Source organism: Mirounga angustirostris, unplaced genomic scaffold (genome assembly GCF_029215605.1).
Source record: "Mirounga angustirostris isolate CCGP_5_RB_7025 unplaced genomic scaffold, mMirAng1.0.hap1 SCAF_12, whole genome shotgun sequence".
Classification (NCBI taxonomy): domain Eukaryota; kingdom Metazoa; phylum Chordata; class Mammalia; order Carnivora; family Phocidae; genus Mirounga; species Mirounga angustirostris.
The window spans coordinates 36,932,863-36,959,753 of record NW_026991720.1 but is presented as its reverse complement, the minus strand read 5'-3'; the positions used below and the strand labels follow the sequence as shown (position 1 = coordinate 36,959,753).

General features: G+C 38.4%; 1 protein-coding gene across 7 annotated transcripts in view; it reads right to left on the bottom strand.

Moving 5' to 3' along the window:
• The window catches only part of DOCK4 (dedicator of cytokinesis 4), a 422,159-nt gene that overhangs the window by 225,230 nt on the left and 170,038 nt on the right, over positions 1–26,891 (bottom strand). For all 7 annotated transcript variants that reach the window (XM_064575038.1, XM_064575039.1, XM_064575040.1 and 4 more), the window contains exons 2-5: positions 11,707–11,790; positions 9,198–9,238; positions 7,140–7,195; positions 3,082–3,178 (exon numbers count right to left, since the gene is read on the bottom strand). In XM_064575038.1, coding sequence (XP_064431108.1) covers positions 3,082–3,178; positions 7,140–7,195; positions 9,198–9,238; positions 11,707–11,790 — 278 coding nt within the window. The remainder of the gene's footprint in view (positions 1–3,081; positions 3,179–7,139; positions 7,196–9,197; positions 9,239–11,706; positions 11,791–26,891) is intronic.

The following is a 26,891-nucleotide window of genomic DNA, read 5'->3' as shown; positions in this document are numbered from 1 at the left end:
GGAAACAATAAGGAAAGATCAAGAAAAACTTGAGGTCAGTGGTCAGTGGAAAGGTCCACAAGAGTTAAAGAAATTACATAAGGAAGATATAAAGTAAGTCAAATCTTATGCAGCAAAATGGAAAGTCAGCTCTGTTTAACTGACTATCCTAGTGTGAAAGTCATCTGCCCTGCTCTTGGGCAGTTGTGTTTTTCTCATGATGTCACCTCTAGTACTTAAGTTGAAGAGAATGCTAAGATGAGAAGGAAGCTGGATGCTTCACAAAAATGAAAATCAGCTGGTCAGCTTTCCTTTTAGGGAAGGGGACGCAGGAACCCTGACATACGGTAGCCCTAACCAGCAAACCTGCCCTCCTGATGGGAAAGTAATACATATCGGGTCTGGGCTGAGAGCTGGTCATAAAATGATGAGTCTTGAAAAAGCGGACTGTAAACACTGGACAGTTATGAAGACTATTTAGAAATATGAAAAATGCTTTTGGTTTAACATTAAATGAAAAGGGTAGGGGTTTGATATTCAACCCCTGGAATAAAACAGCAATATATGGGAAACATAGCAAAAAACTAATTGTATTAGTGTTTTGGAGGATGGGTAAGTTTTCATTTGCCTCAAAACAAAAACAGCATAGGTTCTGAAGCAGCAGATCTACCTTTAGACTCAGGCTTTACCATTTAGTGTGAGACCCTGAATAGGTTATCTCTGCTAAAGATTTGAGAATAAAAACAATTTGGCAGAGCCCCAGGGAAGAAAGTTATAAAGTAGCCAGCCAAAGGCCTGCAGAGAAGTACTTAGTAAAAGATGGCTGCTGTATTTCTCCTAAGCTTTTTGTGGTTATATTACTGGTATTTTATTAAGTGATACTTTAAAGAACATTATTTAGGCTCTTACCAATGATATGAAAAAGAGCAACTAGCATTTCTCAAGTATTTACCATGAGCTTCTAAGCTAAATGTTCTACTTATACTAAGTATATCTCATAAACTGCTTACAATTTACAAGATAGTACTATCCTTATCAAACATCTGCCAGTGGAGAAGCCAGGCACCTTAAAACCACTGGAAAAGAACAAGGATGAACGTGAATCAAAACACCGGGCTCGAAACACCTGTATGAGGAAAAGAGAACCCAGAAGGCCCAATACAGCCAAGGCAGCCTCATTCTCAAGGTCGAAAATCTGTTATCTCCAGGTTCAACTTCATATTTGTCCCTAACATAACTGACTACCATGTCAGTATCCAGGGGAACTTTTAAATAATTCTCTCTCTGTGTCCATTATTCAGGACATCAGGAGGTGGAAAAGTTACTCCTAGAGCTTACAACACATAGATTTTCAAGCCAATCAAGTATGTCCCCAGAAGAGATGTTCACAACCTGAAAAGCAGGTAAAAATAGCTAGGTAAGGCAGAATCAAGAGGAAATTCAACTTTGTTCCCCACAAGCTGCCACATAAAAGGCAAAGTGCTGGTGCTCTAGCTCAACTAATGGATGACACTTACACTGCCATTATTTTCATAACTCTTCTGTTGGGTATTTAAGATGCAATGATGTGAACATTTCCAATAGTTTCATTTCCACGTCAATATTATGCACAATGTTATTTTAAGTGAAATAAGACTCGGATTTTATATTCTTCCTAATTTTTTTTTTTCAAAAATCTGAAAAGGAGATCTGCATTTGCTTTGTAGCCTCTCAGCACAGACCCCTTGAGTTCAGTTATCTTGACTTTGCATTTATCTCATTCCAGCAAAGCTCAGCCTGGCATTTCATCTAAGACTGTCTTGTGGATTTTAGTAGTGAGTCCTAAAGCCACCAGCTCCAGGAGGGCATGGTCAGAGAAATCCAACATCAAAAGGGTTTTATTTTTAAGATTTTTCTTGCCTCAGTGAAATATCCTATTGCATTTCATATGTAACAGACAACGAAAACTGTCATTCTGTGCCAATGTCCTTCACTAGTTTGGATTTTCTCTTTGACAAGCTGTTTCAAATCGTTTTGTCAGGCTAAGTACACCTTTGTATCTTGAACGCATCCTTTCAAATGATTAAGCTGTTCTACAAATGTCTTCGAAAATAAAAGGAGAAATACCATTCATCTTCCTCCAAACTTCCCCACCCCCAGATTTGTGCATATTCAGAGATCCAAAGTGAGGCCACTAGATTCACACCAGAATCCCAGCCCAGCCATTTTCCAACTGCGTGGGCGACAGCAAGTCCCTCACTCTGCCCCGTGTTCCTCATTTGTAAGCTGGGGATGTTCGTGGTCATCATTTCCTTGAGTGGTTGTATGGAGTCGATGAAACACTGCATATGGAGTACTTCCCCCGGGTTTGCGACATAGTAAGCTCTCAATAAGTATAATTTGTTATAATAGGTAAATAAGTACATAAAAACATACTCCCCAAACATTAACCTGACCCCCCCCTTTTTTTTTTTTAAGAAACATTCCTTTCTCTTGTATATTTAAAATATTCTTGTTCATTTGGTCTAAGGAGTCTATCATTTTCAGTATATTTGAATCATTTACAGAAAATTAGAATAAAATACCACCAATACTCCAATTGCACTGAAAATAAATTTCTTTCTCCTTGAAAATTAAAAATACTCAGAAAGGGGCGCCTGGGTGGCTCAGATGGTTAAGTGTCTGCCTTCGGCTCAGGTCATGATCCCAGGGTCCTGGGATCGAGTCCCGCATCAGGCTCCCTGCTCCTTGGGAGCCTGCTTCTCCCTCTGCTTCTCTCTCTCTCTCTGTCTCTCATGAATAAATAAATAAAATCTTAAAAAAAAAAAATACTCAGAAAGCCTGACACTAACTAGTTCCATGTAAATCATTCTAACTGATGAGATGCCAGAAAAATCATCTTTTACATTCCTGCAGCTCAAAAAAGAACTCACAAACCCCATGCTTAGTGGACATACCGATTACAACGAGACTATGTCTTATTAGGCTCTGTATCTCTGAATTCTGGAGGACTGCTAGTGCCTTAAAGCAGGTGCTCAATTATTAGTCGATGCTGACTCCTGTTCAAGTATTTCTTAAAACAATTCTCTATCCAAAAAATTACGCCATTAAAAAGTTACTTACCACATAGAGCTGTTTCCACATGGTTCCCCAGTCTCTTAATGTTGATGTCATTTCTGTTATAACAGAGTCTTCAGTGGGAATAACCATTTCAAATTGTCTGTGAAATTAAAAGAGAAAAACAAAGTCCACATGCAATTATCATAGATAACATTTTTCTCTGAAAGACAAAACTGGGAAAGGAAACTGCCTGTTATTTTGGGTTCTGCAGACAGTAACGAGGATCTGATTAAAGACCCGTGTGAGGAATGTAATGTGGGCCATGGCAGTACAATACCAAGAGGACCAGACACTTCATCCACATCAAGTTTGAGAAGTGTGATGAGAAGCAGCAATATCAGAAGACTTCTGCTCCAGCCACAATGTGACCACTAAAGAACAACTCATTTAACCTCCCAAGCCCAAAAGCCTTTATGCAACATGAGGTCACCGAGCCTGCCTAAACTATGAGATAGCTTTTGCTTTTCAAGCACTACGACCATAGGACTCAAAGGGAGTAACAGACTTGATCCATGATCAGGATATTATGGCTGCAAACATCCAAACTAACTTCGTGTTAGAAGTATCTAGACACCAAGGTACAGATTAAACACTCACTTGATCTTATTAACACTTCATTTTTATTATTTGTAAATGGCAACAAGAAAAACAATTAGTCTATTAGTAATGTTAGCATGCATCATTGAACTTAAAAGCTTTTGCGATCACAGATGTTCGAATATCCATTGTGCAATATTCCTCTCTCCGATTCGGCTCATATATCCTTCCTGTTTCTTCTCTAAAAATGAAACATTATACTTGGAGAACATTCATACCAACACCTCCTAGGGTATGTAAGTGGTCCTGATATTGAGGAGATACATGAAGCTATGGACAAAAAGAAAACCCAGATTTCCTTTATCCTCCATGTCTATCTTTGACATACAACAACCTTTTTCCTCATCTCGGATTTCTTTTTTCAAATTCTTTTCAGTTAGTGTGCAGGTTAAAATGCTTAAGTGGCTATTATTACTACAACTTCTCAAAAGAATGCTACCAGCTATTTAATGGGAATTATTTTCTTAACATTTGAGTATGTATTTTTCAAGGACAATATCTAATATGTACAAGGTAATAGCATTTTAGACACTGAACCAGGTTGTCTAGATGATCAAGGGAAAATTACTTCTAAGCATGAGGCTAATAACTGCTCTGTAGTTCTTCTGTGATGCTATATCCAAAGGGTGTATAATTGTCTTTTGTAAAGTCTTCTTGACAGCAAGTAAGAGAACTAAAATCTTCACCAAGAGAGCATGATTTCCTCATTTCATAGTGCTAAAATACTTGCTCTGTGAATATTTCCCTTCTTTCTAGAGCTTAAACACAGCTGAAAATGTGTAAGTAGGATTTAAAACTAGAAATAAGAGTAAACAGTAGTATATGAACTGCGACACACACAGAACCTTTTATTAAGTCTACGTGTGACATTTTCAAATGGTAGTGCCTTTATTTTGCTTTTGAAGAAGCTGTTGCAATTTAAATGATGAATATTTGGAGACAGACATTATAAAATGATCAGATGTAAGGTCAAGAAGGGAACAATGAATTTCCAGGACAACTCAACAACCTACTTAACATTTAAAAAGTGGCATGACCTCAAGCAGCAATTAAACACTATAGAAGTGGCCTCGTTGTTCATAAACCATAATTCAATTTAAGGACCCCCATTAGCGCGACAATGCTCTGAAGACCAAGGAACGAACAAAAAGGCAATCCAATCTGTGAGAAGTTGATTTGGGGTTTGTTCAGCCAAAATGTAAATTTTCAAGAAGCTTTATAAAATCGCCGATTTTGGCGAGGCAGTTGTTTCCTCTTAATTATATCAAAAGCAAAGTCAACGTTCAAACAGTTGTAAGTAGTGGCCCCTGAAATTACATTTTGTTCAGTTATTCTTAGATATACTTTATTAGAGTATAAGTATATAAGATATACTTATTCTGAGCTATACTTCATCCTGGTGGGCCATCAGGCTGCTGATCTTAAAATAAGAGAGGTTAACATCAAAATCCCAAAGAAGTTTCTCTTTGGGAAAGCAATCATCTGGTAATATGTGTTCTCAAATGTTCTCAGGGTCAAGTTTTTCTTCCAGTTAATGGTCCTAGAATCTAGAGTCTCAATCAATTCCAATAAATTTTTTTTCTTTTTAAGAAAATAAATTTGGGTTCTACCCTCAACGTTCTCCTGTTACTTAATGTTCATGATGCCCTGTGTCACATGGGGAACCACCAACCAAGTCTTAAACTTACACAACCTAATTTTGAGACATCTTTAGCCTTATTTAAACTTCCTCAGGCTCAAGGAGGGGACCAGATATGCACCAGTTACTGCCTAGGACAAAAATAAATAAATAAAAGAAGGTACTTATTTTGATAATGACCCACCCCAATCTGCTGTGAGAGGGAGGACTTCCACTGGGTGGAATGACGCTTGACCTCATCTTTGCTAGCATCCTCTATTTCCCTTGCTCGGGGTGTACGGTGGGGGCTGAGTGGCCCTTTGCTCTGCAGAGTTAATGGGGTAGGGCTGGGCTTGGGACAACGGCAGCAAAGAGAACTGGTTGCACAGGTCTACCCAGGTGGACACTGTAAGGGTTAGGGTAGAGGCCCTGGGGTTTCCACACTGTCCAGCCCAGATCACTAGAGCAGAAAGGTCAGAACAAAGAGTGAGCCTATGGCCTAAGTATTTTCTAGAGTTTCCTCCGGTTTACTTGAGGGGAGTTGGACAGTGTCAGAGTAAGCCTGGTAGGAGAAACACCAAAAGGACTGATAACTCTACTTAATTAATTTTGGTGGGGTGCAGCTGCACGACCTTCCCAAAGGACACACATTTACTAATAACAGTAGTAGCAGTGGTAATTATTCATATCAGTATGTTTTTAATCTACTATTTTAAATAATTAGTACTGTACTGCTAGTGATAGTAATATTGCTTAAAGTAGCACGTGTGTGTGTGTGTGTGTGTGTATACAGTATAAGGATCTCCTACAGTTTTATCTATATAGGTAACTCTCAGGGTATTTATTCCATAGACTCTCACCCACCTGCAGAAGTTATTTCAATGAACTAAAATTAATACTTTGCCTTTATAGACAAGGGATATAAAAATCATCCATTTAAATAGCATCCTTGGAACTTTTTTGGTAAAACTCAAGTTTGATGATCTCATTTACTATGATTTAAAATGTGCTTTAGTCATTCAAATAAACTGCTATTTTTTTTCTGTTTGAAGTAAAATGTAATTTTTATGGCTGAATCTGCATTGTTTCTTCGGTCATAAAATGACAATCGTTCAATGGTCCAGAGCGTATTCCTTGTGACACTGGCAGCGAACGTTTGGGTCCAAATCCATGACCCACTTATAATGAATGATCTGCTCATGATAACCACTTAAATAAGCAAGTTCTACTGTTTTATACTATGATATTTTATTTGAATGATCTGTTATCCTGACAGCTACTTCAAGTCCTTTTGGAAATAGACTGGAAAAACTTCTAAAATGTATGAGAAATCTTAGGTGATCAATGAGCTCAATCAAAGAACAGAAAAGCCATTCCCTAAAATAGAAGAGTGGCTTTGTGAAGTGGTCACACAAGGATACGGTACGATCCCCAATTAGGAAAAAACAGTCCGATTTGGCTGCTTATAATCAGTGGTAAATCTCGGAAATTCCTGGGGTTTGAGACATGACTCAGCACTCCATGGCTTGGCTGCCATGCTTCTCTATATAGCAGGAAACCAAAAAGAACCAACTCCCTCCTGCTTAAGATTAGCCTGATTCCATGATCTGTGGACCATGAGAGACCTCTGATGCCCTAGGTTCTCCTCTAGTCCAGCACATGCAGACGTAGGGTATTACATTTTCTCCACCAACTGTCTTAGTGAAATCCACCTTTATCAAACCACACAGACAATGGCAGGATCTCCTGTAGTTCATTTGTCAAGACGATTACTAAGCCTTTCAAATTCTCAAAAAAGCAATGGTTCTGTGAAAATCCTCTCACATTAATAAAACTCATTTCTTACCCTTTGTTCTTCACACAGGCATTTTTCAAGTGAACGTAGCTGGAAGGAAAGATACCCTGCGGGAGAAAACAGGAGGTTTTGGTGCCAGATGACTGGTAAGGCAGGGGTGCTTTCACAAGTCATACATGTAACATACAGTCATACAACCATGACAGTTCCAGGAACAGGGAAAAACAACATCTCTACCGCACTGGATCCATTCCTTTTATTTCCTACCATTCACTAGTTTACAAATTCAGGGATTCTCGAAAATAAATATAATCAAAAAAACTAAATCTCACCCAAAAGCATATTCTTTATAAAACAGAAAAATTTTAAATTTTCAGGAATTCTGCATAGAATAGAAAGCATGTTACACTGAAGAAGAATTTTTTAAAATATTGCATAGTTTTTTAATATTGCATTAATTTTTGTTTGTTTTGGTAGTTGTTCCTTTCCTTCTCCCTAAAACACTCGTGTCTATTTTAAAATATACACTAAAAAAAAAAAATACCACTATGAATTGGGAGACAATACATATATTATGTGTTATGGAAAATCTTTGATGAAAACACAGCAGCAATTAATCACCAGGCTGCATTCTGATGGAACAAAAATTAAACAAAAGACAGCATGCTAGCTTGAAGCTTTTTATTGTAGAGAAAAGATAGGACAAGGAAATTGTTCCTTTGTTCTAAATGGGAAGTTGAAAGAAACAATATAAAAAAAAATTAGCATCAATTTTATTGTCCATTAAATGACAATATCCTCTGAATGATTTTTGATGTATCATCAAATGACAAATTCAATTAAATATTTAGGAAAGCAAATGTCATTTGGATACATTATTACCATTGTGGATCCAAGGATAACATAAAATTTAATAAGCAAATTCTGTACATACAACAACAGTAAATAGACACACGTTTAAAAATATACTTTTTCTTCAAAATTTAACTCAATATGGTAGGATTAACAAACAGGGTAATTATAATTCATAAGAAAAAGTCAGAACTTGAGGTTAGAAGAGTGGCAGAAATAAGCCATAATATATTTTTTCAAAATTATTCCAAATGAATAATTAAGTACTGAAGCTACATTTGCATGTGCCTTGCAGATGTCCAAAAATAACTTTAAGCAAGGGCTAAAGTATTTTAAAAAATTAAATTTCTACATTCTTTTGTTCCTCAGGCTCTCTTTAGAATGACCAAAAATAAATGAAATACAGGTATTAAACATAGCTGGATGATCCAGAAAAAGGTATATTTAAGCAGAAAGGCAGGCAGAAGAATTTAGACTACTTACATTACATTCTGAGAATAAGCAATGATACAGTTTCTTATCTATAATCCTAATAAAGCCAGAATTAAACCAAGTAATGAACATGACATGCAAGAGAATATTACAGAATGTGGGAGGTATGGATGAAAGTTGGAGAGATTAGAATACAGTAGACAAACACAGATAATAAATAGTAAGGATGAGTGTCAAAGTCATAAAATATACAAATGAAAGGTAAAACAAAAATCATACTACTTCCTACTGTAATTCCTGAGGATGTATATGAACATTTAAAGGATAATGAGTCTTAATTTCTGTCCGGAATAGTAAGAACAGGGAGATCTTTATAATATGGCTTCCCCATGTTTCACCTGCCCAAACCCCAAAGGGAATCTTACTAAGCTGCTGAAATCCACGTGTTTCTCTACACCACTCTTTTACAAATGACACCACAGAAAACTCCAAGATTAAATACCTCTATTCAATTTTTCTTTTGGAATATCTATTTCCCCTGCTTGAATTTTAATTTCACTCTCTGCTAAACTAACACTTCAAAAAGATTTTGTTTATATATAATGAGCTTATTAAGGTCTTCTCAGTACAAACTGCAAGAGCTACGTAAGATTATCATTTGAGTAGCATGTCTTAACGATAATCCAAGTTCAAAGGAATTTCCAAAATTATGAAAATCTGTATTGCCATTTGGCATTTCAACTAAGAGTCCCAACTGTAATTTCAATTATAAAATAACTTTAAAAATATCCTATAATTATGATTATGAGTAATATTTTTTATTACCTTGACATTCGGGTTTTTTAAGGCAAATCCTCTGTACCAGCCTGTGGAGAAAAAAATCATGGTCATTATTTTGATAAACCACTGTAGTATTTTAAAGAAAAATGATTATAAATAAATCTGTCCTTTACTGATGGAATTTTACCCTATAAATAAATATTCTGTGTATGAACAAGATGGAAGTTGGATTGGGCTAGACTATAGCTCAAGTGACTACTAGTTTGTGTTCTATTAATAAACTGTTTAAAAAATTGTAATGGAAATTTATATGAAAAATAGAAACACGCATAATGGAAGTACAGGGCTTGGAATCAGAGTATTGGGCTTAAATTCTGGCTTTTCTACTTATCAGATTATTTTATTTTGGGCAAGTTAATTTATGTGAGCATAGTTTCTCCACATTTTATAAAAGGCTACATTATGTCTTAGGGAAATTCAAGAATCTACACAAGATTTAATATGTTTCCAATTTCTCTTTGCCTGACTACAAGGCCCAGACCCTATCACCAAAGCATAGGTAGGGCTCAGCCAACAGTCACAGAGTAAATTTGCACATCCTTAAGCCCATCATCTAGGGTTAGGATCAGTCTGATAGCATAAGAGGGAAATCAGGTATCATCCATCAAGAAAAGTGATGGGTACTCTTATCAGCAAAATGTCCTACCACCTGAGCTCACCCTAACTTTCATTCTGTAGAATGCCTATGAATCAACCTCCAAGCAACTCTGAATCAAAATTTTACAACACTATCCTGAAAGAAGACTGTATCTTTTTATAGTTTAAAACAAGTATAAGGTATATATATGAAAATGTATAGCAAATAAATACCCCCTATAAATGTATTATTTTCAACTTACAGTTTCTTCAAGCATAGAACCATTTTGTTTATTGGTAAGAAATTACCATGTAACAAATATTTTGTTGAATTGGACTTTTTTGATTAATTGAATTTTTAAAAAGAAATATTTGAACATTGTATTTAAATATTAAATATTTATATAAAATATTATATTTATACAAAAATCTATATAAATATTAAATATATTTAAATTTTTTTGTTCCTTATAAGATATATTGTAAAATGCCATACCTACCAGCTTTAAAATCAGTCTGAAGAAAGCAAAATGAATTGAGCAGAAACTATCTCAGGATTAATAAGATCCCTTAAAGACATATCCAAGAAATATATCCATTCTTAAATAATTATTTTAACAGAAACCAAAACTTTTTGAGAACTGCAAAAGTCTCATAGAGAGGTCTCTATCAAAGGTTTTTAGGTTACAGAACAGCTTCCATTAGTTATGGAGCCCATTTTCATGCACCAATTCAAAACAGATTTTATATTTATCTGTATACAAAGTAAAAATAGACAAAATGCATCTGACAATAATATGGAAGACCTCATTATATCTTTAAAGATATCATTTACAGTACACAGAATAAATGTCCATGTATCACCACCATTTAATGCGAGGTTCTAAGTAAATATAACAGTTCTGTTTGGAGGAACACAGTTTAATGAATCTTGACACGACAGAATGTTATCATATTATAAGTTCTTATTAAGAACAACATTTCAGGAGGAAAATGGGTGGTTTTGGGGCTTTAAAATATGGTCACCTTGTCAACGAGGAAAAAAATAGTCATTTCAACTGGGATCTTTTTTTTTTTTTTTTAAAGATTTTATTTATTTACTTGAGACAGAGAGAATCAGAGACAGAGAGCATGAGAGGGAGGAGGGTCAGAGGGAGAAGCAGACTCCCTGCCGAGCAGGGAGCCCAATGCGGGATTCGATCCAGGGACTCCAGGATCATGACCTGAGCCGAAGGCAGTCGCTTAACCAACTGAGCCACCCAGGCGCCCTCAACTGGGATCTTTTTAAATACGAGAGCTTAAGGGTGTTTCGTGGAACAGGAATGGAAACGTTTGACAACATATTAAGTATTTGATTTAATGAGTTACATGCTGCATAAATTAATAAAGTTCTTACAATATATTCCACTAACATTTTACATGCATTGAATAACTTTAGTTCAAGTCTGGGGGTGGCAGGGAAGAAGACTGCCGACTAGAGCAGAGTTGGCCTTGGCAGGAGTCCTCCCCAAGGCATCTGGTTACCTAACTTTGGAGAAGCCATTTCTGCCCTGGACCTCTGTTTCTTCCTGTCCTGGGGGACCTACTAGACCCTTGAGATTCTGAGAAAGACCTTCTAGTTTGGCACGGAGTTATGAATTCCCACAAATACAGTAGCCTCAACTGCTTTCTATGGTGGCATCCAGTGAATATAAGGAAATAATATTAGGAAAAATATATCAGCTTAAAAACAGCAAATGATGCCTTTCCATAAGCCGAACACTGAATACGCAAGAAGCGAGCTTTGTCAAAAATGGTTCACTGTGAACACTGGAAAAATCCCAGAAATCAACAGGACAGAAGGTGTAAACATCATGAACCATCCAGTGGTGAGGAGGTTGGTTACACAACCTCAAACAATCATCATCAGCCCACTTACCATCACACTTTTCCAGGATCTGAACTGTATCTCCAATTTCCAATGACAGGCCATACGGGACAGTTCCTCGAAAACTGGCAATAACTGTAAGACATGTTACAGAATATATGAAGATAATTGTATCAGTTACAGCCAGTTATACTGCTTACTATTATATGTTACTGACCAGGAAAAACAAATGTGAAGAAGAAGTACACTTTGAGAGCTAAAACCTGCTGTCATATTTAAATTTTACAGATTTTTGAAGAGAGTCAATCTTTAAGTTTATATACTTTGCCAACTTCTAGGTCAAATAAGTGTTATAAATATGAATTCTAAAGATATGGAATTTGCTAAAATAATACAAAATATCAAGAGTATTACTCAATAACCTATGTGACAAGGTTACTTCCTGATGAGCCTTTGTCACTTACTGCTATATTCACTCTTCATCCAGATTCCTTGCCCACAGTGGTTACTCAATAAATATGTGTTCACTAACAAATGATGAATACATAGCCTACTTGCTGTTCAGCTTGGTATACTTTTCTATTATGTTGCTTGAAGGAGATTTCTTTTTCCTAGACTGTAAGCTCCTCAAGAGAAGAGACTGCATCTATTTACTTGCTAATATGTCCCCAGGGCTTAGCCAAGTATGTGGCATAAAAGCAGTCTTCTTGAGTAGTAATCAATAGTAACATTTTATTTAGTCATGACTAGACTCCTCCCCTAGGATTAAACACACAGCCACCATGACAATTCCCATATGCCTTAACTCTCGGAATAGGGTGTGTATGTCCAGGGGTGTGGGTAGGGTGTCACCATTTAGCCTTACCTAGTGGTTATAGACTGACTGGTTTCTGAAACATTTCACAGGGCTGGGCAGGACTAGGATGTTAATACCAGGGAAAGTGTGTATAGGTTAGTCATCTCTGGGTACCTCAAGGAGTTACAGAGAGAATGAAGCACAATGATTCTCCCCAGGAGAGTAATGCCTGAGGCAAAAAGGAGACAAGGATGGAGAAATAACAAAAATGCACCTCAATACATGAAAAAAGAAGAGACATCTCCGGCTCAATACAGTGCACTGTAATCAACTTGCAATTCACATTAAAAGAAAAATGATAGTAAACGCTTCGAGCGATTTTTAAAAGACCAAAACTTTGGAAGTGAATTTTATAATCCTGTCTCAGATCGTGAGGTTTAGATACAACCCCAATCCCCAAAATAAATTATTGCTACTGTTGTGAATGTATTTTAAAAGCTTGAAGAAACACATGAATCTGTCAAAAATCAGGACATGCCAATAAATAATGGGCTTTTAGAGAGGTCTAAAGCCCTTTGATAATCTCAAAACAAAATTAACAGTAAGGATCAAAACACAGGACAGAAAACATAACCCACAGTACATGAGATGGATGAAAATAACTGTACAGTAACCAAGTTAGAACATTTTAGACAAGCACTAATTCATGATGTCATTCTCTAACTATAACCATAAATACCAAATGACCTCATATTGATGTGCTAGAAGATGTTCGCCCAAAAAATAATCCAAGGTCTGTGTATCTTGACAGATTATCTCAAATAACTTTCAGAGACCTCTTCTTCTAAGAGATCACAACTGAACAGACACTAGACTGATTACAGAGCAAGCTTGCACCCAGAATTGCCTTTCTACATTCATGAAGTTACCTTGACCGCTCACAAGCCTAGTGGTTCCACACTGCTCCTCTTCGAGATCTAAGTGCATGGACTCCCCAACACAGCTCTCTATATAGCTCTGACCACTCATAAATGCCCTGGTAACTCCCAAGGCTGCATGTTCTCTCCTAGCCCTCATCACCTCCTTGAATACAGTAGTACCATTCATCGACTTCATTTCCTCTTCCTCCCTTCATTCTTCAGCCCACCCAATCCAGCCTTCATTGTGCTCTGAAATCACTCTCGTGAAGTCACCATCCCCCTCACTGTGACCACATGCATATCACTTTCAGGAGTCTATCTTCTCTTGAACCGTGTCTCTCATACTCCCCAGCCTTCTTCTGCAGACCTTCTTTTCTTAGCCCTGTTCTTAAATGTTGGTGTCATCCAGCATTCTATGCCCAAGATGCTGAAGGGTCAAGGCTGGGGAGCAGGACAATAGCATCAAACTTGGCATCATGAGACATGAGTTTGAGCCAAGGTCTTACCAGTTATTAGCTGTGTGACTTTAGTCAGGATACCTCTCAAAATCTGCATCACCTCATCAGGCAAATGGGGGTAACAATAAAAGAACCGCAAAAAGGTACTAGAGGATTAAATAAGGTGCCTTTTGGAAATAACTCTCTACACTCTCTGGGACATTCTAGTCATTTAATAAATACCTCAGTTATTTAAAGTGTACTTTTTCCTTTCTATCCATATACATTCCTCCTCTTTGGAGAGAGTTCCAAGACTTCTAGAATCACCTGTTGACAAGTGGTTTGCCAAGTCTCTCTCCAGTTCTGATCTGTGCCCTAAGAATCTGACACAAACTTGCAACTTGTGTATCTCTGTTCAGATGTCTAAGCACCTAAAACTTAGCATAACTCCAGCTGAACCTGTTATCTCAACTCATGCTCTAACCAAATCAAGCTATTTTCTCTCTCCCAATCACGTATTCTGAAATGTTAGTCTAAAGTATTATTCTATTGACAGTCCTGCTTTATCCTGCTATTACTAAGTGGATTTCTCTGTATCCCTCCACAGGGCCACTGTGAGGCCTTCTAGGTGTCTCCCTGGTCGTCCTTCCTCAACACAATGTCCATGATGCCCCTAGTTACCTTTGATTCTGTCATCTTTAGGCTTAAGGTTTTGTGGGGTTTTTTTGTTGTTTTTGTACGTGTTTTTCTGTTTCTGTATGTAGCATCAGGATAATTTTTATATTTCTTCCATTAGATTTCTATTTCTTTTGTACTAAAAGGTGATTAAATATATTGTGCAGTATTGGACAAGAGCTTGATCAGGCTAATTGTTTTCCTCTTATTTCATGCTGCCATTTGGCTCATACAATCCTTAGGTGTCTCCAAACCAGATCCTCCTCCACTGTTCCCAATTCTATCGAATGCTAGCACTGTCTATTAACTGGAAAGGCCAGGAACCCAGGGGTCATCAGATCCTCCTCCACTGTTCCCAATCTATCGAATGCTAGCACTGTCCATCGACTGGAAAGGCCAGGAACTCAGGGGTCATGCATTGGCCCCCTCATCCACATATCCAATCCCTCACCACATCACAATCTTAACTCAGAAGTATCCCCCGAAGGCACCTTTTCTCAACAATTCTGCTCCCACCACTCTCCAAGCCTTGCTTGGCCTTCTCCCATGGTCTCCTAAGAGGTCCATGTTCAGATACTCAGTATCCTCCCCAATCCCTTTCTCACATGACAGTTAAAAAGGCCATTTCAAAATGCACATGTGATGATGTCATCCTCCTTCTAAATATCTCAGAGCTCTGAGAATGATATCGAAATCAGTACCACAGCCTAGAAGGTCCTGCCCTTCTTAACCCTGACTTTCTGTACTCCAGCTACAAAGACCTTCTGTCAATACTTTGGTTACCATACTCCATCATACACTGGACTCTGCCCATGGCTGACTTCCTGCAAAGACTCTTCCTTTCACTCCTCACCAAGTGAGGCCATATTCCTCCTACAGATATGAGCTGAGTGGTCAGTCACTTCTAGGGCAGCCTTCCTTGATGCACATCCCCTCATCACAACTACATGCACTCGTAACAACATGGACTACCCAACCACACTCATTTGTGCACATTTTTGAATGATGTCTCCTGCAATAAACCGTTAAGTTCCACAAATTTAAGGACTGTGTTGGTTTTAGCTCCTCATTGTATACCCAATTCAGTACAGAGCTTGGTACTCAATATGAGCTCAGTAAATCATCACTGAGGGAATGAATGAGGGGTGTGGTCATTATTGCTAAATACTCTAATCTTAAAGAGGCAGGTTCCTTATTATTGCCAATACTGTTTTTAGAGGGTACTCAAAATTTTAAGATCCAAACTGTATTACCTATGAAAACTCATGCTTTCATAGGAGTTGCTGAAACTGGAATGACAGTTTGTCTGGGTTATAACTGTGTATCATCTCATTTCTTATCCTAGCAGTCTATATGGGTGAATGCTGATTTTACTCATCAGCTATATAATATTTGAAAACAAATAAAAGCATGCTAGTAAGTTCTCAATCTCACTGGGCTTCAGATGCCTCCTCTATAAAACGAGGTAGACAAGATAGCCTCTGCTCAGTCATACCCCAAATAACAGCAAGCTCTCTCTTGCAGCCCTCAGTGCCTTTATACATATTATTCCCTTTCGGGGAGTTGCCTACCCACCACTTATACACTGGGAACTACAAGTAGTCTTAGTTTGAGTTCTAGCTCCAAGGTTAACTCTTTTGATTTCCTGATGCTATCCTTTTCCTTTCCTCATCCTTGCTTCAAGTGGAATCAATTATTCTTTCATCTGTGCTCCCAGGGTACTCTGACCACATCTTAAATAGGGTAAGGCACCACATAATATTATACCACTTTATTCATCTGTGTCTACTTGAGAATATGAACTATTTCTAATTCACCTTCAAGACCCAGTATATGAGTGTCTGAGTACAGGAATGGACAATGAACACACACATGGAATAAATAAAGCCACTTAAAAATGGCATCCAGGTTTTAGAGATTCACAGAACGTTAGGGTCACCTCTTATAGCCGAGGACACCTAAAAGTTAGGTATTAAACTGCAGATCACATTAGAGAGTTGCACTTTTTCAAGATATGGTTCAGACATGACTTTGAACTTTACCCTCTAAAATGGCAAGCCATTTTCAATCTTTGAGTTACACAAGTAACTCCACCTTGCAGGGTACTAAACTTGTCAGTGGATGGATGAATGCTATATTATTTATGCTTCGGGTTATGAAAGAGAAAGTTGAAAGGGAAAGGCAGTTCCAGGCAAAAGAGCAAAAGATTTGAAAAAAGGAATGGCTCATGTTTATTAGTGGGAGCATGCGATGTATCATAAACTAAGCAAACTGGTTTAGCAAAGCCAAGATTCACAAGATAACATAGGCTTTCACAAAACCTCAATTTGCATTTCCATCAAATATACTTGAAAAAAGGAATGGCTCATGTTTATTAGTGGGAGCGTGTAATGTATCAAAAACTAAGCAAACTGGTTTAGCAAAGCCAAGATTCACAAGATAACATAGGCTTTCACAAAACCTCAATTTGCATTTCCATCAAATATACTTTATGCTATTTTTAGATTCCATTGTGGATACAACTTTCCAACTAAATCTCTTTAAGTTCCTTCTGGCATTTTTGCATGAAACAAGTCTTTTTAACAAATAGTTGAAAATCCACTTTGTCCCCAGTTATTCTAAAGAAGCTATGGCTTTATACAAAAGTCTTCAGTGTATACTTTCCAGGGGCATTTTTTCCCCCAGTAATGCTGGGGTCTCCTGAACATGACCACACACTGTCTTGATCCCTTGATTCCCTTTTGTTTTCTTATAAACAACTTTAGTAGCTACAGAAAAGATCACAGAGAATGAACTCTTCACAGAACTGAAAATGTAAAGGTCCAATACTATTGTTTCAGTCACAAGCCTTGAGAGTATAATTTTAAACAGCACATATAAACTCCTGTACGGTATTGTGTTCATCTCTGCCCACTTGTTATTACATAAAGAAAATTATTTGGATTAAAAAACATGCATATAAACTGAAGTTATATTCAGGTCTTTTAAAAATACACACGTAAGATCAAAGTGTTAAATGTAAAGCATAATCATCTTGAAAATCATACCATAAATAGCTGCCTGTTATCACTCCTCTTATTCCTTTATATAATAATAATCAGTTTAGTACCTATTGACAATTTATTTGAAATTAAATGGCTGTGAGAAACATCCTCATACAGACTTGGAAGTATTTTCTATGAAGAAGATAAAAAGAAAGCAAAATCTTTCTGTGAAGTAGGGACTCATACTTTAGTTTCAGTGATACTGTTTGTTCATGCAAGCAACAAATTCACATTTTAAAACTTTTAAGCACTACAGAGAAATTCAATCACAGAGTTCTATGACTTTTAAAAGCAAAAATAGAAAAAAATGATTTAAAAAACCACTCTAAGTCAATCACGTAGCTCTACATCACAGACAATAACAAGTTCATCATCATTGTCAAAGTAATATTTACGTGATTCTGCTCACCACAATTCAAGCCTGGCAAAGGCTGCCCCTTGCCCTTTATGGGCTGACAATCGAAGATGAATGGAACATAATGTAAAAAAAAATAATGAAAATGCTTTGTCCCTTGTGACACAAAGGAAGGAAAATCATCTCTCAAAGTCAGAGTTTGGGCTTCATCTTTCTAATAATAGGATCTCCGACTCATGAACAGGTTGTGGTCTGAAAGGTCACTTGTGAGCTGACTATTTACAACACAGAACATGGTGCTATTGTCCTCAAATCCTGAGACTAGTCCACAGAATCCTATTTAATACAAAAATGAAACTGCTGTTTTTCGCCATAAAAAATATGCTATGACTGCACCAGAAACCAAATAAACATGTTGATGTGAGCAGTTGTAAAATCTTGACGCACAGCAGTGACAGAAGACAATGATGAAGCAGGTGTTGACCATGGAGGCATGCTAAAGAAACGCTTCCTCAGAGCACATTTAAAAGTGGTTCTTGCCTGTGTCTACATTCATTTCACATTGTACGTTCAGCTCTGGCTTATCACGGATGTATCTACATTGAGGTTTATCAGTTTTGAGTGTCATTGGTGGTAGGGGGAGCACAGATGGAAAAGGGGAGTAAGTAGGATTTCTGAAGGACCTGGATAAGAGCTGGAGGAGACATAAAACGGGAAAGGAGATTAATGAGAAATTCTTTCCAGGGACTTTATTTCATGAAATGGTCAACTGTGGAAAGAGACAAGGGGTCACCTCTCCTGCACATGTACAAAATCCTCCTGCAGGCACAGATACAATATGGTGGGGAAAACCAAGATACTAGTCTAATCAAAGACTCTTCTTTCTTTATAGCTGTCTAGAATAGGGCTTGAGGGCAGACAGAAGTCACTTGGAGATTTCTATTGGTACCATCACTAGGACAGGACAGAACTGTCTTTCCCCAGGTCCTCTCTCTTTCCCTTCCACAGGTTAGGAGCAAAGCTGTCATTCCTAACCTCAAGGGACTCCAGACTGGCTATCCGTATGACAGCAGGACTGTGGAAGCAGATGGCCCAGAAAGACTGAAGGAAAAAATCAGATGAAATCAGCATCTGCCTTCGGCTCAGGTCATGATCCCAGAGTCCTGGGATGGAGCCTGGAGTCAGGCTCCCTGCTTGGCGGGGAGTCGGCTTCTCCCTCTCTCTCTGTGCCTTCCCCCCGACCCACTCCGCTCGTGCTCTCTCTCTCTCTCCTCTCTCTCAAATAAGTAAATAAAAAGAAAAGGGGAGGGGGGAGAAGGGAGAGGAAAGAGAGAGAAAAGAAAAGAGAAATGTGAAGGCAGAGATGGAATGGGAGCTCCTGAATATTGCTTTGATGCTGAAAATGAACTAAGGAAATGAAAGAACTGCTGTGCTCCTTCTTCTCATCCTCAGACTTGCCATGAGCTTGGGATGTGGCTCCGTTCTGGAATAGCCCGTGCTCGCAGGCCTCGTACACCTTGCAGGCACACCTGAGAGGCGCAAGTGTAGACACGTTGCAAGCAGGATTCCATTCCTACACCACAGTTACTACAGTCAGGCTTGAGACATGTCCCATGACTCCTTCTGGCCTGAGTGACTAGGAATCAGAAGCACACTGAATAAAATATATTCGTTTCTGACATTTCACACGGATCACCTGAAAATGTATTGCTGTCCTTGACTGGTAAGAGGACAGTGCTCAGGCGCCTGGGTGGCTCAGTCATTAAGCCTCTGCCTTTGGCTCAGGTCAAGATCCCAGGGTCCTGGGATCGAGCCCCGCATCGGGCTCCCTGCTCCGCGGGAAGCCTGCTTCTCCCTCTCCTTCTACTGCTTCCCTTGCTTATGCTCTCTCACTCTGTCAAATAAATCAATAAAATCTTAAAAAAAAAAAAAAAAAAAAAAAAGGAGGACAGTTCTCTCAGGGCCTGCAGACCTGCAGACCTGCATTGTGCTTGAACCACTGCCATTTGGACCCAAGGTAAACATCACGTCTGGGGGAGGTTGCTGCAACACCAAGGCCCCTCTTCAGAAACACATGCCCTATTCTCCCAGCTGCAGGGAGCGTTAGGGCAGGCGGCCCTTGGCTGCCAGCCCCCTTCTGGAATGGTCTCCGCTGAAGACAGCTGCTTGGCCCAAGGTCATGCCCTCCTCCCAGGGTAGCCTGCATCTGGTGACAGACCGCATGGGAGTAAGAGGGCCACATCCTCCTGCTACCGCTCGGTACAACTCTGAAGGGTCACTCTAGCTCAAGGGACCAACGCTGTCACTGGGCCTGCCTCACAGGTCAACTTCTCCCTCTGCCCTGTCCTGCTTCTTTCCCCTCCCCTCCATAGGTGTGAACCCCAAGAGCACTCCCTGATAAACACCCCACAAGCTAATCTCCAGCTCAGAGTCGGCTTTCTAGAGAGCCCAACCTGCTACCAGCTTTACAGCTTTACCCATTCAGAATTTCTTCCTTGCAAAAGTTATTTTCAAGGGAGAAGGAGAGTAACCTTATTGCATTACTACGTCGTGTTAAGGGTTTTGCTAAATTCTTTAGGTATTATTTCTAATCTCCTTGATGTAGGTGTTTCCATTCCCATTTTAGAGATAGAGAAAATGAAGAGGAGAGAGGCAAACAAAGAAACAAGCGAATGGTATCAGGAGGGAATTATTCCACCTTAAGATTCATTCAAAGACACTGTTGCTGTGGCAATAAACGAACTGGTTTTATTCTCCAGAGTTACAAACATATTCTTCACCTTCGTTTTAATGCTACAAATGCAAAGGCATTTGCCTAAGTGGCTACAAGAATAACTGAAGGTCAAACAATAAAACTCTGAACTAATTACTGCATCAGCCTATCAGTACTTTTAAAAACAACTTAAGATGATAGAAAAGGTTATGGTTTTGGCCAAGTGCCAGCCAAGAGGAGGGAAGAGACAGAGTTTAAACAATTATTTCAAAAGCATCCCAGCACTTAGGAAAAGGAGACAAAGTTAAAGAGAGAGCTGGAGGCCTGGGGCTTAGCTCCCCTGCTTATGAGCCACATGGTCTTGGGTCCTTCCATTTGCTATCCTGGGATGACATCACCTACCTGGCCTTGCTACGGAGATGTTACGAGGATCACACAAATGTATGAAAATGGGATTTGTAAGCCTACAAAATGTAAGGAAATATGGGATATTATATTTTCATCATCATTGCTAACCAGAAACTTGGAGGCTGGACCTGAGTCTGTCCTAGGCAAAAATACATCTACAACAGTAAGTCAAAAACTCATTGTTATTACAGCTTCTTGGAAATCATTATTAACAAGTTAAACTTAGAAAGATTCAGGCTTAGCCACCTGAGGGGGATAAAAAAGCTGATAAAACAGGAAATCTTTAGCAAATGAGACCGATAAGGAAAGTAATGGAGCAAAGCGGGATTTTCCTAAAATGCAGAGATAGGACAGGAAGGAGATTCCACTCCAAACATCGCTTTGCCTCAACAGTACTTGTCTGAGGGGTAACAGCATCAGGAGGGAAAAATGGGCTTCGTGTCACAAAGTGGAATGAAGTAACAAGAAACAATCAATGTTTTCTTTCCCCATGATCCAAATGAAGAATTTTCACTACGAAGCAAAGTACCATTTTCCAAGGAAACATATTAAACCTACCACCAAATATTTGGTGTATATGTATATATATATAAATAGATGATATATATAGGATGTATATATACATATATATGCATATATATGTGTGTATATATATCACATATTACATATACATATATATAGTGTGCTCTTTTCCCAGTGTGAGGTGGTTAGTATGAAAATTATGCTATTTAGGAGAATTTCTGAAACACAGGATTAAATTTCCTGACATTTAGGGGCGGCTGGGTGGCTCAGTCGTTAAGCGTCTGCCTTCGACTCAGGTCATGGTCCCAGGGTCCTGGGATCGAGCCCCGCATCGGGCTCCCTGCTCCGCGGGAAGCCTGCTTCTCCCTCTCCCACTCCCCCTGCTTCTCCCTCTCCCACCCCCCCTGCTTGTGTTCCCTCTCTCACTGTGTCTCTCTGTCAAATAAATAAATAAAATCTTAAAAAAAAAGTTTCCTGACATTTTTTTAAAGTTTTTTTTGCTATAAGGGAAGGGAAAAAAATAATCTGTTGTCTTCCTGTGCCTTTTCTTCCCTCTCATTTCTCTCTCCAAGAACTAAATACTCAGAGTCACAAAACAGGGCGGGAGAACTGAAGGGTACACCTGGGCCTCAGCATCTATGCTGTCTGTACCACAGCGGAATGACCCCTAGGCCACCCCAAATTGGGGAGAGCCCAGCTTCTTGTCGCAGCCTCTTCTAACATTCTGTCCAAACTAATACTCAGTCCTGTCTTATCTCTGGTCATTCATCTCCCCACACACAGTGAAGCATGCATATTTCTAATTTTTCCTCCACAGGCTTTTCTTTTTTCAATTTGAAGTTTGACTTCCATCCCCAATGCTGACTTCTCAAAAAGTCTGCTCGTCTGTCACATGCAACTTGCATAACTCCCATCTGAAGAGAATCAAACCTTACATTCCTATTTATTACCCCCTTCTGCTCTGATAATTAAGCCAGTTTCCAATTTTGAACAAACACTAGCTCTGACTGGTTTGGGCCATTGAAAACCAGTCACAAACAATTTCTTTAGAAAATGGGGAGCCAGGGAACAGTTCAACGGAGAAATAAAACAAAGTCCAAAGTCTTTTCAAAAACCAGCTCTTATACACTTATCCAGCCTTGTCCTTTATGAACTGTATTTAACAGTCACAATGAACCTCTTATCTGCCTGAGCAAATGCTTTTCCCTCTACCCGGGATTCTGGCTTCCTGTTGCCTTTCCCCACCAGGTGTTCTTCAAAAAAACTCAAGCATCTTCTTCAAGAAAGGATTACTCCATGTACCCCTCCCATGTACATCTCTCTGGTACACTCATCACCTCTAGTTTTGCAGCTCCTTTATGTTTTCAATGCCTAGCACAATGTATGACACCCAGTGAGGATTCAAAAAATATTTATTGAATATACAGCGTAATGAAATCACCAAGGTGTGCAATTTCCTCATTTATTCAGCCAGCGGCCACCTTCTTCTGTGTGCCAGCTCCATGGTAGGCACTGGAAATACAATGGTGAAGACAACACTTGGCACCTGCTTCACTGAGTTCATAAATCATGAGAAAGAATGCTTCTTACATCTTTTGGTTCCTACAAAATGCATTTATTTTGCAGTCCCAGTAACTTATATTTTTTTTAAGATTTTTATCTTTAAGTAATCTCCACTCCTAATGTGGGGCCCAAGCTCACAACACCAAGAGTCACATGCTCCACCAACTAGTCAGCCAGGCACCCTTCCCCAGTGACTTTTAAATGTACACAAAACTGACACACTTATAGTTCTATTTATTCTTATGTGAAAAAAAAATTGAATCCATGCCTAATTTGTTAATGTTTAATTTTGAAATAATTTCAGATTTATAAGAAACTTATAAATTGATACATCCTTAACTTCCCTTCATCAAATATTAAGATCTTAAATAAATAGAGCACACTTACCAAAACCAGGACGTTAATGTTGATAGAGTACTATCAACGATCTGACAGATCATATGCAAATTTCACCAACTGTCCAAATGATGTCCTTTTTTCTGGTTAAGGATCCAATCCAGGATTCCACATTACATTTCATTGTTATATTCCATTAGTCTCCTCCAATATGATGGTATCTCAGTCTTTGTATTTCATGACCTTGATGCTTTTAAGAATACTGCCCAGTTATTTTGCACAATGTCTCTAAATTTAGGTTTGTCTGATATTTCCTCATGATTAAATGTAGGATAGGCAAATTTGGCAAGAATACCAGGAAGTGATGATGAGCCCTACTCAGTATACCTTATCAGGAGAACTACATTGGCAATGTGTATCATTACTGGTAATGCTAATCTTGATCACTTGGTTAAGGCGGTTTTCCCACTATAGAGTTACTAGCTTTTCTTCTGTAATTAACAAGTATCTTTGAGACTGTGCAAATGTACTGTTTTTCATCATACTTTATAGCATCCATTGAGGATTCTTGCCTGCAACCTTAGCCATTTAACTCTGATGTTTTTTCATAGGGTTATTCAGACACAGATGAATTATCTTAATTGCAGTCAAAACCTACAATGGATCCTTTTTGAAGTGGGCACAATATCCTGAGTTTAGTCTTGATTTTTTTAAGCATAAGGCATAAAATTAACACTACTGCTACAGAGGCATCCTTGAGATGACCTACTCATATCAAACAAAATAAAACCTTAACCTTCACTTGTTTTAGAAAGTGAAAAAAATTAATATTTTTGCTCAATTTTCAGTACACCACATGACTTCTTCAGGTACTATTTCCTTAACCAATGAAAATGTGTGTGTGTGTGTGTATTTGGTCAAAGACAGCTTTTGAACTGTTTCAACCCAACATTTTTAAGGAAAATTGGATGGATGCTGTCATTAACTAAAGCCATCTGCAGGTCTGAATTAAACTTTTGGGTCTTTACTGTACTTATTAGTGCCTAATAAGGGAATCATGGTAAAATTTGCTACTTCTTTTATTTCATGGGAGGAATCTAGCCTTCTATGATGGCTAATTGGTCAACTTGACTGGGACTCCGGGCATCCAGATTAAACATTATTTCTGGGTGTGTCTGTGAGGATATTTCTGGAAGAAATTGGCATTTGAATTGGTGGGTTCAGTAAAACATATTGCCCTCCTCAATGTGGAGGGGGCATCATCCAACCCACTGAGGGTCTGAAAAGAACAAAGGTAGAAGGAAGAATTCTATCTCTCTGCCTGACTGCCAAGCTGGAACACCAGTCTTCTCCTGCCCTCAGCTAGGACCTCCAGTTCTCAGAACTTTATCACCAGCTTGCATTGTGGGACTTCTCTGCCTCCATAATCACATGGAACACTACAACAAAAACTAATGATGTAATGTATGGTGATTAACATAATAAAATAAAATTTTTAAAAAAATCAATAAGTAGATTCTCAAGTGACCACATAATAGCCCACTTAATCGATTAAGCAGCTTAAATAATAATTTCACATGCAATGAAAACTAGGGGATGGGAGAGATTTTTATAGAAGAGGTACACTTTGGGGAGGTGGTAAGGTACTGGCCAATGTGGAGAGACAATGGGCATAAGCTAACTCCTTCCTAATAGCATGTTTCTCATCCTGGTCTCCTAGAAAACCTCCATCCCAGAGAGGACCACTAAACCTCACCTTGCCACGACCTGGTGATCCAGCCACACTGCTCAGTGCCCCCAATACAAACTGCCTAATTATGAATACAACTTGCTCTTCTTCCTTTCTTCACTTCCCTTTTCCCCAGAGGAACATACATTACAAACACATCTCTCTTTCAACTCCACTCCCACCCCAATATCCAGTGCAGACCCAACAGCTACCTGACCCATGGGAGCTGAGAGAATGCATGCGGGAGTTGGTTAGGATCTGATAGGTGCCCAGCCCAGCCACTCTTTAGATTTGCAAAGTGGTATGACCAGAAGAGCCTTATAGAAATAATCACAGCGTTATATTATAGGCTACTTGTAAACCTGGTATTTGTGTGGCTCATTTTATCCAAGAAATTCATCTAACCCTATTATTTCCACTTTATAAATTCTCTATGAAGCCTTTCTGTTCCCCCTCAATTACTATTTTTAAAATTAAAAGATATTAAAAAGAAATGCTGCCAGTTTATCTTTGAGATTTTAATGACAAGTTAAGGCAAAACTCATGAAACTATAATGGCCAAATCAGGGAACCAGGATAAAAATGAACATTACCAATTCAGCACTTATCAATTATAAATGAACTTTTAAATCCTTCCTCGGGGTTTTTAGAGGGCACCAAGTTTCTCTGGGGATAGTGCCTCTTCCAATTTTATCAACTAATGCAGGAACTGCTTCCCAAGCCTTTCTTCTCACTATGAATGTCAGCTACTGACCCCAGATGTTATCTATAATAATTGAAATCTGGATTCTTTGTTAGCAAATTGCTGCACTATTCAAAAGAAACTTTTTAAAACTAAAACATTCCCTCCCCCATCCACATTCCTCCCACAAAAATACATCTCATTTTTTTAAAATAAAGATTAGAAATCACTGTGCATGGCTGGGGTTAAAAATCTTTGTAAATATTTATTCTTTCCCCTTATACAATGAAACCCGCCAAATAAACTAGCTAAGTTTTCCAAAATATGTTCAAAAACAGACAACAGGTCTGGTGTTAGAGCCAAAACCAGTCATTTATTTCACAATATGTTAATTAGGAACAATCCATCTATTGCAATTCCTTGGTCTGAATGATAATTTTGCATTTGTTTTTGTTTTTCTGAGTATCACTGGAGGTGACTCAGTCTGGTCATGAACTAAATCTGACAATGTGAATGCCCTTGGGGCTTACGTACAAAGTGACTGCCTTTAATATTCTAGCCAGTGCAGAGTGAAATAACAAGTCCCCAAATACAATAAGATTAGAGAAAAAAATTTCAAGCAACACAGAAAATTTATTTTTTGGAAGATAATCTCAAACTGCCCAAAATAACCTCAACATATAAAATTAAAATGTCCATGGAATGTGTTCTTCCCTTGGTGTGTGGGAATTTAAAGAGAATTCTATTTAACAAAATCAGAAGAATTAGGACCTCATATTCCTAAGCAGCACTAGAATCAGTTACACGTCCATGAAAAGTACATGCCAGAAGGTATGACTGTTTCTTCTTTTATTAGTGACTATAATTAAAAGTAGCTTGTTTTAGCCTCTGGTGACAGTCGTATGTTAGTTATTCCTTATAAAGCACTGACAATTTACTAAAAGTTAGTAAACATAGGTAAATAGAGTGAATTCTTAAAGTTAAAAAGCAACCCGTACAAATGAGTAATGTAGTTATTTCTAAATATAAATGAATGGATCAAAAAGTAACTGTAGG